General features: G+C 34.0%; 3 protein-coding genes across 3 annotated transcripts in view; 2 read left to right on the top strand and 1 right to left on the bottom strand.

Annotated features, from left to right (window-relative positions):
- LOC123657810 (elongin-B) overlaps positions 1-5,796 on the top strand; it is an 11,148-nt gene extending 5,352 nt beyond the window's left edge. Inside the window, exons 4-5 of the mRNA XM_045593321.1 lie at positions 2,220-2,322; positions 2,894-5,796. Of these exons, the coding sequence (XP_045449277.1) occupies positions 2,220-2,322; positions 2,894-2,908 (118 nt within the window). The 3' untranslated portion in view covers positions 2,909-5,796. The remainder of the gene's footprint in view (positions 1-2,219; positions 2,323-2,893) is intronic.
- The window catches only part of LOC123657808 (DNA replication licensing factor Mcm3), a 27,719-nt gene continuing 20,615 nt past the window's right edge, over positions 4,392-11,495 (bottom strand). The window contains exon 15 of the mRNA XM_045593318.1: positions 4,392-4,403. The gene's annotated coding sequence lies outside the window, so the exon portion shown is untranslated. The remainder of the gene's footprint in view (positions 4,404-11,495) is intronic.
- Positions 8,757-11,495, top strand: part of LOC123657811 (protein Peter pan) — a 6,654-nt gene continuing 3,915 nt past the window's right edge. Inside the window, exons 1-4 of the mRNA XM_045593322.1 lie at positions 8,757-9,103; positions 9,567-9,719; positions 10,405-10,575; positions 11,244-11,366. Of these exons, the coding sequence (XP_045449278.1) occupies positions 8,918-9,103; positions 9,567-9,719; positions 10,405-10,575; positions 11,244-11,366 (633 nt within the window). The 5' untranslated portion in view covers positions 8,757-8,917. The remainder of the gene's footprint in view (positions 9,104-9,566; positions 9,720-10,404; positions 10,576-11,243; positions 11,367-11,495) is intronic.

Raw genomic sequence — 11,495 nt, 5'->3', positions numbered from 1 at the left:
TCACTCCCATTTTAGTTTTAATGCATGCTTTAGATCAGGAGTGAGCAACCCGCGGCCCACGGAGCGTATCCGGCCCGAATAGAGATTTTTTGTGGCCCACCAGAGATTTTAAAATTTTCAAAACTGTCAATTTCATTATAATTATACCGCCTACAATTATATAAGGCACAGATCCGGCCCCACATGGAATACTGCTCTCACCTATGGGCTGGGGCGCCCCAGTACCAGCTCCTTCCATTTGACCGTGTTCAACGCCGAGCGGCTCGAATCGTTGGCGACAAGATTCTCTCCGATCGGCTCGATTCTTTGGCGCTGCGTAGAGATGTCGGGTCACTCTGCATCTTCTACCGTATTTACCACGGGGAGTGTTCTGAGGAATTGTTCGGACTAATACCTACAGCAGAATTCCACCACCGGACATCGCGTCGAAATTCAAAATTTCATCCACATCACCTCGATGTCTGGAAGTCGACGACAGCTCGATTTTTGCGCCATTTTCTGCCACGCACGACCCCTCTTTGGAACCAGCTACCACCTACGGTATTTCCGAACAAATACGACCTAGGGAAAAGAAGAGCATATTCCTTTTTGAAAGGCCGGCAACGCGCCTGCTAATCCTTTGATGTAGCGGGTGTCTGTGGATGTTGTTTTCACTTACCATCAGGTGAGCCAACTGTCCGTTTGCCCCCTCTTCTATAAAAAAAAAAAAAAAAAATAATAATAATAATAATATAAGGCACACTAAAATTCAATACTTGTACCATCAAGTCTTATTATTTTCCATCATTCTGTGCTTTTGGCCCAAATATCAATTTTTCAAAACTTTGCGACCCTCTAGTAAAAAAGGTTGCTCACCTCTGCTTCAGAGCATCTTCCTTTATAAACAAATGTTAAAAAATTATTTTTTTTATTGTAAGATACCTATATTTATATTTTTAAAATGGCAGTCAATATATCAATCTTTACATCAGAAACGTCCTCTATGTACAATTACAAATAAATCCGGTTCAGATAAATGCCAACAAAGATATCGTTAATACTTTCAACAATTTTTTTTTTTTTTTTTGATACAACTAGGTCGGCAAACAAGCGTGCGGCCTACCTGATGGTAAAAGGTTACATAGGCTATATACGCCAGTAACACCAGAAGCTTCACAAGACACTGGCCATCATATTAACCACATGACCACAACACTATATAAGAGCAGTATTATTTAGCTGTGATCTTCTGTAAGATTGAGGTACTTTTGTCGGGTATGGCTGGAACAGATTTTGAGCAGCATATGTCCTGCTGTGTCCTGTCTCGCACATGTATATACAAATATTTACAAGCTATAATTATTACTATAATTGTAATAATAAATGTTTATGTAAGTTTTACTTCAGAAACACACTGTGGTTTAATTTAGTTAGTTATATCGCTACGCTTTATGCTATAATATGCCACTGCTGGGCATAGGCCTCTTTCCCTATGTAGGTGAAGGATCAGAGATTAATCCACCACGCTGCTCCAATGCGGGTTGAGGGATATATTCGCTACTATGAGTAAAGATCGCTATCAGGTGTACACGATAACAACCGGGACCGACGGCTTAACGTGCTCTCCGGTGCACGGTGGGGAGACCCATAAGGACTACACAAACACCCAGACCACGGCAAACATCTGTATGGCCAATAGAAATGTTTGTCATCTGCAGAGATTGAACCCGCAATCACTAGCGCAACAGCCAAAAACCAGCGCTGTGACCGTTACGCCAACGCGTCCTCAATGTATAAGTAATTATCATCATCATCATCATTACAGCCTATACAGTCCACTGCTGGACATAGGCGTCGACAAGTTTACGCCAAAAATAAAGTGAACTCATGTGTTTTGCTCATAGTCACCACGCTGGGCAGGCAGGTTGGTGACCGCAGGGCTGGCTTTGTCGCACCGAAGACGCTGCTGCCCGTCTTCGGCCTGTGTATTTCAAAGCCAGCAGTTGGATGGTTATCCCGCCACCGGTCGACTTTTAAGTTCCAAGATGGTAGCGGAACTGTGTTATCCCTTAGTCGCCTCTCACGACACCCACGGGAAGAGAGGGGGTGGCTATATTCTTTACTACCGTAGCCACACAGTACAATAATAATACAGTACAATAAAAATATTTTTCATACAATTGATTTCTGCCTTTGTCTGAAACATAAATCATATAATAAATTTTATGTCATCTTCTCAGGAAAGAGAATGGAGAATTTGAGACATTGGAACTGACACCATACTCCACACCACCAGATCTACCAGACGTCATGAAATCCCAGGAGACTAATGGACAGGAACAGGTACACAGAATGAAAATCTATGTTATATTGATGAAAAAGCCATCTTTTGATGAAAAAAATGAAAAAAAATCTTGCTAACTTTAACGTTGTCATATAAATGTAAATAAAATAATCAAAGTTCTTATAAATATATAAACCTAATCTATACTAATAAATGGAAAACCAGTTTTTTTATTCGGTAATACTGCGAAAACTACTGAACCGATCGGAATAATACTGCAGATGCAGCGTTTTTTTAAAAAGGTTTTATTATATGATATGTTTGTGATTACTTATCGTGTAAAAAAATATGGACGGACAGAGGTCGCTAGTAGGTTATATACTAATAATTTTTATACATTAATTAAATATTGGTAACTTAATGAAAAAATATCTAAATTTCAATTCAGATAATAAAACTAGACATTTTAGAAGTTTTTGGATATTTGGATTGGATTGTCTATCTTAAAATTTTATTTTCGCACTGCCTTTACAGTGTATTAAGTTTTCGTCATAGGTTCAACAAGATTTTTTTTTCTTGTCTTTTATATATTCATTGTCGTATCCAGTAATTTTTATTTTTCAATTTCAGATGGATCAGCACTAAGCGACACGGATAACACTTACAGACGATACGAATACCAACAGAGTATCGAAACAATTTCTTAGTTCTTTATTTTGAACACATCGTCGTTTCCGACGGTATTTACTTATTTTGCATTAAAAAAAAATTGTTAACACTCGATAGTTTGTTCAATATTCAACGAGTAAAATTGGGTCTAAACTGTTTGAAATTACATTGGTCAAGAGGGAGTAAACACTCAAGTTAAGACCAACTATATTTTGCAGTTATGCATTGCCCTTCAACAGAAACAGACCATTCGATATTTGTTTTATTATTATTATTATATTTTTGTATCCTTAATCATAGTTCGTGATAAAAAACAGTTGATTTTAATTTGTCTCGATACGGTAAGACACGGTTGAGAAGTCTATAGTTTAATATCGAGAATGAGAGCTAATTACATAAAACAGGGTCTAATAAGCTACTGGCCAAAAAATTTATAAGTACAATCATTGTTCAAGCAATAATTTTTCAAGTTGCTGTTCAGTATCTTACCGTAGAGAGACCTGTGTCGTGATATTTGTATTAATTGCAACAATGTGTTGCCAGTCTGTACATTGTAAGAATATCACACGGACTGTCGTAGCGGGTATTACTTGAAGTTTTTTTTTTTTTTTAATAAAATATTAACTCGCGTATTCTCAATTTGTATATTATGCTGGTGTAACTTTTAAAATGCTTAATTTTTTTGGGTTTTCTTTTCGTGCCTTACTTTTAAACTAATTCCTTTGAAACTAATATGTAATTTTTAATAAACCAATTGTTGTCACAGCTTGATGCTTACCTACAATTTTAAATCCTCATAAGGCATATATTATATCTGTCATGTTATCTTTATAATGCATTTTTATATAATCTATTTGTCAAATAGTAGCCATTTTGTCATTTAAAATTGGAACACACTATTTAAAAAGTCACCAGAATTTAACAGACATTGAATTCTCAACAACACTGAAAAATTCAGTGTGTCTTTTCCATCCCATATGACATATTAACACAACTAAGGCCGTACAATGAACACAAATGTAAATTTGTTATCCATGTTAATACTAATATTTGGGTTTCAATATGCAGTAATAAAATCTACTATAGTATACAAGATTTTTACGGAAATAAAAAGCAGGTACATTTATATAATTTTAATTTATCTTATTTAATTTTATAAATTAGACAGAGACGACAAACAGGTTATATAAAATTAAAAATACATAGTAAAATATTAGTCTGTAAAAATTTCAACCTTTGAAGTATAAAACACTGAGACACGCTTCTATTTATGAAACAAGACTGTCATGTATGCGTTGTGTCCTAAAAATTACAACTGGAACTAGATTTTTTTTTTCTATTTTTAACTTTTTATTGTCATTGTTTGTAACAGTGCAACACTAGGGCGACGGATTTGTAAAGAGATCACGCGCATAATGAAAAAAAAACGGTGTTTATCTGATAATAGTTTAGTATTGACTATAGGTAATAGCTAATTTAATAGGGTAATATAGGGGCTTTTTATATTCTAGAATTGAGAATATTCTCAGATCTTTGTAAATGTTCATTGTCGATGTGGTTCATTTCAATGAAATTATAGTACCGATGGTTCCTGAAAAATTGTTTTACGTTGTATGTTCTATTTTTGCTTCTTGAATTTAACTTTATTTCATTTAATTGCACCTTTTTTAATGCTTTGTATATTTTGTAGCACTTGTACAAAATAAATTGTAGAGATTTGAATGAGTGCTCATCCCACCAAGAGATGGCGCTTGTAAGTGAATCGTTTGCGGTTTCATTGTTATTCTTTCGTTAAATTAATTACTGGAGTTCATCTTACAATATGTCCCGCCGTCTATTCGTTCTGAGCACTAAATATAATTCAAATTATTTTAGAAATGATCATTTCGTAGTCACGTCAATTTTCATGTAGCTAGCTGAATAATAGCTTAAACGTTTTAACAAACCGTTACCATATAAATTTTTCATTAAAATATATATAAAAAAATAAGTTTATAAATGGCACTCCTTTGCACTATACGACTTTAGAAAATGAAACGTAAAGCTAGAACATGGTATATATTATTCTAAGAGTATATTAATTAGATCTACGAAGCTGCCCTCAACCTTTGACATATGATAAGTTTAAAAGCTTAGGGCCTGTGTACCAGTTGTGGTTAACACTTTGAGGAATGATGATATACGACAGTTGAAACTTTTTGATTCATTATTTATTTTTACCATCGAATCTTACTATATTTATGAGACGTTTGCATATATTAATCTTAAAATTGTAGTTTATTAATTGAGGAGGAACAAACAGGTCCTACAGAACTATTCTACCTCCCACTGTCATAGTCTATTTGTATCGTCATCCGTCAAATAGTGTTATCTACAACTGGTAAAATAGGCTCTAAGTACATTATAACGTTTAATTACATCAAAACTCAACATTATTTAAAATTTGTAAAACTGCATCACTGAAATTACTGATAATTTTATTAAATTGTATAAAGGTATGTAATTTCGTCCGTATTTATTGAATAAAGCCGATAAAACTTTTGTACTTATCATATCTCCAAGTCTAACTCTTTATTAATATTTTAATATTATTTAAAAATAGTTTATATGCTGATAATATTTAAATCTACTGTGATGGTAGTACACAGCAATAAACGGTTTGATGTCTCGAGCATACTCTAGTGTACAATTTGTCTAGAATTTCCATTTAGGATTTTATATACATTATAGAACAAATTGTAACGTCAGATAATTGTATAATTTGATGTAATTAGCGATGAGACTTCAGATACTAATGTAGTGTTTCATTTGCAAGTATGGGAATCTAAAAGGAATCAGCAAGAATTAAAGCTGTTTTGATTTATCGTGACGTGTTTTATTTACTCCCGATTTCTTTCTATATCCTACTCTAAACTTAACCTCACTGCTGATTCACTGATTGATTTTTATCTCGGAAATTTGAGAACACCTAAACGTACAATAAAATTAATCTACATGTTTGAATGTGGGTATCAGTTTATACTTTATACCAAGCCTACAAACGATTAAAAAAGGCTAATTTGTATGGTCTATTTATTGAGAAAGTTATAAAAAAGGCTGGAGTTGAAATTATAATGTTTATTTGAAAAAAAAAATGAGTGTGGATACCATAGAACGAATAACATAGGCAGGATATCCTGATATTATAATGCCAGACGGGAGAAATGGAATAAAATACTTTACTTTCATTTTAAGTGTCGATAGTGTCAGGGCCGAACCGTAAGTTTAGGGGGCTCTGGACTAATACTACTTAGGGGCCTACCTAATTCGACCACGGTTGAGATCCTGATGTGATGTGTGTGTGGCAGCCGAACATTTTAACTGTCAGTTCGAAATACCATATCTGAACGTAGACTTGAAATAAATTAATTTAATAGTTTTGATTAATCGTAGGATTTGCAGGGCAGCAAACCATGCGATCTGCTTAATTTAATAAAATTATGGATTGTTTCGCATTATCGTCTATTTTTGACTTTGACGACTTAGTTGGGGCCTCTGGAATCCACGGAGCCCTGGGCTGAAGCCCAAAAAGCCATATGGTAGATCCGGCCCTGGCCTAGTGTTTAATCTTTTTGGGCCAATATGTGTTGTGTTACACAGGATTGTTAATTGTCGTGCGTGTCTATCTCCTCAGTAGTCAAAACGTATCTCCTCAGTAGTCAAGACGTATCTCCTCAGTAGTGAAAACGTATCTCCTGAGTGGTCAAAACCTATCTAATCAGAACGATTCTGCTCACTAGTCAAAACGTATCTTCTCAATCTCACCACCCTAAACGTGAGCATTCTAGCAGAAAAATATGTCCGCTCTATACATAACATATTTCCTCACTAGCCACAAGCCAGCAAACGACTCCATTATAAAAAATATGTCCACTCAGCCACAAACATATTATGCCCGCTTTAGCCTAAATATTTATGTTCAACATGTGGCCACTCTAGCTAAAACATGTGTCTGTTTTAGGGAGCGTCCATAAACCACGTAGCCCAGTTGAGGGGAGGGGGATAAGTTTGAATGCTACGTTGAGCTACGTAACGGGGGGGGGGGGGGGGGAAGAGGTAAGAAAAAGATACCTAGGTTTTCTTCAGATGAAATTTTTTTGTGAAATAAATTTATAATTGTTCAATAATTTTAAACGAAACACGGATGCTATTAAGCTAGAAAACCTTTACGAAAAGGATAGTTGGGTTTGACAGGGAAACCTACGTTAGGCTACTTGAGGAGAGGGAGAGATCTAAGAAGGGCTCAATATGACCACGTGGCTTATACGCTCCCTTAGCCTAATATTCACTTAAGCCAAAACGTATGTACATTCAAGACTAAACATACATTCGATACCGCCAAAATACAATATGCTCTAGCATAAATATGTAAGCCTCAGCATATATGTGAACTATAACGAAAATCTATATTCACTCTAGCTTACTCAAACGCTTGTACTAGTCAAAATATATCTTTGGTCAAACCGGCACACATCTTTGCACCAAACAAAGGATCTTCGTACCACTTCGGTAAATACACTCCAGCTGTAAAACGTTTCTTGTCACCCCAGTAAAAAGGTGAAATTCGCAAATCGTTTGGCACAGTTATATCTAAATAAAAAGAGAATTATTATCAAACTAACTATGAAGTCGAACTATTAATATTATATACTTTAAACTGGCTGTGCATCGCGGTTTCACACGCGTTAATTTGAAAAATAGCCTATTGCCTTCCTCGATAAATGGGCTATCTAACACTGAAAGAATTTTTCAAATTGGACCAATAGTTCCTGAGATTAGCGCGTTCAAACAAACAAACAACCAAACAAAGCTCAGCTTCTTCAGCTTTATAATATGAGTATAGATATAATCACTAAATTGATTTGTTTCTGTTTCGTACTGTAATACCTTCCTTTTATTCAAAATGGATACTAAAAGTTGCGGTTTATGCCGTTTATGGTTACATTACGCAGGGCTGCCAGATGTACGATTTTAATCGTACTCATACGATTTTTTCGCATTTTTACTCATGTACGATCGCTAGACCAAGATCGTACACAAAATGTACGATTTTTATATTCCTATTACCTTACCACATTTCATAATAAAAAAAACGTCATCCACCGGCAAGCATGAATTTCGGCGGAGAACTACCCCAACTACCTTACGCGTGCCTAGATCTTTTACTTGAATGAAGTCTCTTTGAATAATCATATATGAGCTGTATTTGTTTGCTTTATAACAAAACTAATATATATAACATAGACATTTTCTCTTTCGGTAATAATTGCGACTTGAAAGAAAAAACACATTTGAAATAAAAACAATTTGAAAATTATAAAACACTGGCTCAATTTGCTTTAAATTTGTTTTGTTTTCGCCATTACAGTGAACCCAGATTATGAACGAGCATTCAACGAAGTTTATTTAATCAAAACAAAACTTAGAAACAGTTTATCCAATAATACACGTAAGGGCAAATTATTAGCTAAGCAATTAATTAAGAAGAAACGAAAATTTTACGAAGTTTAACCCAACAAATTCTTTTATTAAAAAATATGAACACAGAAAATTTTGTATGAGTGTAACAAATAGTTTTAAAACATTTATTTTCTAAAACTAAACGAATTTTGATAATTTATAATAAAAAATTAGTACTTAGTCTTAAAGGGCTGTACGATCTTTTTATTTCAAAATTTCCTTGGCATACGATTTTTTTTTGTAGTTGTCGTACGATCACACTCTTTGTGCACCTGGCAGCCCTGACATTACGCCTTGTCAAGTCAAGTTGACATAACAGTGACAGCTTTGACATCCATCCAGCGTGTTTCGATCTAATCTAACCTCAAAGCTGACCAACAATTTTAACCTCAAAATAGTCACAAATAAACAAGGTGTTTATATCAAACACACTAAAGTGTATGTGATTTAAAAAATTTAATATAAGCTTTCAAATTAGTGTATACAATGGGAAAACGCAAAGGAAAATCAGTAAGGAAAAACACTGTGACGAAACAGTCTACAGAGCCAGAAAATTTAGTAAAAGCGCCGCACTCTTTTGTAATACATCGAGGAAAATGTTCGAAAGATCTCACAGATTTGACGAAAGATTTCAGGAAAATCATGGAACCGTTCACAGCTTCACAGCTCAAAGTAAGTTGAAAAGCAACTATTTCGCCTGATGTTAACTATTTATTATAAATTTTATGTTATTCCTAAAAAGTACTACTTGCATTTTTTATGTATGTCAAACTCATGGTAATTTTAATAAAAAAGTAATTAACAATACTTTTTATTCCATATATGATGATACCATTTGAATTTTTTTTTTTTTTTTTTTGAATTTTAAAATTATACAAAGTTCATTTGTACATTCATTTATATTTTATTTGCCTTTACTAATGTTCATACGTCTTATGGTGTACTATAAATGGTAATTTAATGTATAGTCCCTTATATTTATTTATTTGTTACTACTTTATTGCAAAATACATTAGAGTTGCACAAAAGGCAGGCTTAATGCTAAAAGCATTCTCTTCATTATATGTCTATTATAAATCATTAAATATACAAAAGCTGCTCAAATAGAAATAAACATATCATTTTCTAATTTCAGGAGAGAAAGAAAAACACTATAAAAGATTTTTTGTCTGTGTCGGGCTACCTGCACGTGTCACACATGATGGTGTTCACCGAGACAGAGCTGGGGTCCTACATGAGGCTGGCTCGACTGCCTCGAGGACCCACACTTACTTTCCGCATACACAATGTAAGATTTTTCAAATCTATGAGTATCATTTAAAAAACAACAGTCTATTTATTTACATAATTTCTAATGCACTCTTTATGTATGCAAAATACTAAAGGACTTAAAAAAAGATAGGTAGATTTTATAACTTTTGCGATCCAATAACTGTTGTTGTTGTTGTTATTGTTTCTTCACGGGCTATCCTCCGCAACTCGACGTCTCATTGCACCTATTTTGCGTGGTTGGCTGGGGGCCTTATTCATGCCAGCCTAGCTCCTTGAGGAAGCCTAGCAGACCCCTTGATCCAGTAACTGTTTAAACTTATCAAACCATTCAGTGTAATGCAAAATTGTAAAATTACAAGACCTTTTTAAGTTCCAATTAAAGAAAAATTTGCTTTATTGAGAATAACGGTAATTTTCTAATGCGCTAAATATATTTTGTTCTGCATATCCTTTCAACCTTTAGATAAAATGTCTTATGACAGTTTCATAGTTTCAAGTCTCAAACTTAGCTTCTCGATTCTCTTAAACTAATCGTTTTTAACATGTTATTAAACATTACCACACTGACACATTGCCTTTGCAATTGCAAACAAAAACACACGCATACAAAGGACATATTGCATATTCAAAGTTCAAATTAATTATAATAATAAAGCTTATTCTCTACATGTGTAACTTAATTGTATTAAAAATTTCTACAGTACTCTCTTGCCCGAGATGTGATATCAGCGCTCCGCAAGCAGTATGTAATAGAGCGTGCCTTTAAAAATGCCCCACTGATCGTATTGAACAGCTTCTCAGGCGAAGGAATGCACATGAAATTAATGGCTACAATGTTCCAAAATATGTTCCCCACGATAAATATTACAACTGTAAGTGTGATTTTAATTAGAATTATGTAAATATTTTTAAAGATGTTTTTTTTTTTAATATGGTTTGAAAAGTAATATGTTTGAAATTTTTATCTCCAAATATCCTTTTCGTTTTATACACTTGATTGTTTGACTTTTAAAAATTATTTCTAATGAACTTATAGATATATATATTTTTTTTTTTTTTTTGAGAATATGTAAATTTCCATATGACATAAATTGTTTTAAATTACTTATATAATTTACTTATTTACTTTAAATTACTTATTTCATATTCCATCCATTAAGGTTTTACATCCATCTCATATTTGTACTGTTTTTTTTTTTCTAATTTTATCTCTTTTTTTCTTCTTTTTGTATAATAAATTAGTCGGCAAACAAGCGTACGGCACACCTGATGGTAAGCGATTACCGCAGCTTATAGATGTTTGCAACACCAGAAGCATCACAAGCGCGTTGTCGACCCCCCATTCCCCCCAGGAGCGCTGGTCACCTTATTCACTAACAGGAACACAGCACTGTTTGAAAACAATATTATCTTCTGTAGGGTCGAGATACTTCCCCAGTTGGACTCTTCCATATTTTGAGCAGGAAATATTCTGCCTACCTCAGTTAAATTTATAAATATATATGATAAGTCTGCATTTATTGTTTTCTTTTTTTTTAAGGTAAAACTAAAAAACATTCGCCGATGTGTTCTCATGAACTACAATCCATCAACAAAGCTCATAGATATGAGGCACTACGTCATCAGGGCGACGCCCGTCGGACTTAATAAAGGAACTAAAAAGGTATTTGGTTAATATCTGTATTGGGTTCTTATCTGTTTATCGCAAATTTTACACTCAGTTAGGCTTATAAAGTTCTTACACAATCACTTATACAAGAGTCGCACTCAAACTCACGAGAGAAGCTACGCA

The sequence above is a fragment of the Melitaea cinxia genome, chromosome 11, assembly GCF_905220565.1.
Source record: "Melitaea cinxia chromosome 11, ilMelCinx1.1, whole genome shotgun sequence".
NCBI lineage: Eukaryota > Metazoa > Arthropoda > Insecta > Lepidoptera > Nymphalidae > Melitaea > Melitaea cinxia.
The sequence above is the reverse complement of the archived record's forward strand: the minus strand, read 5'-3'. Positions and strand labels throughout refer to the sequence as shown.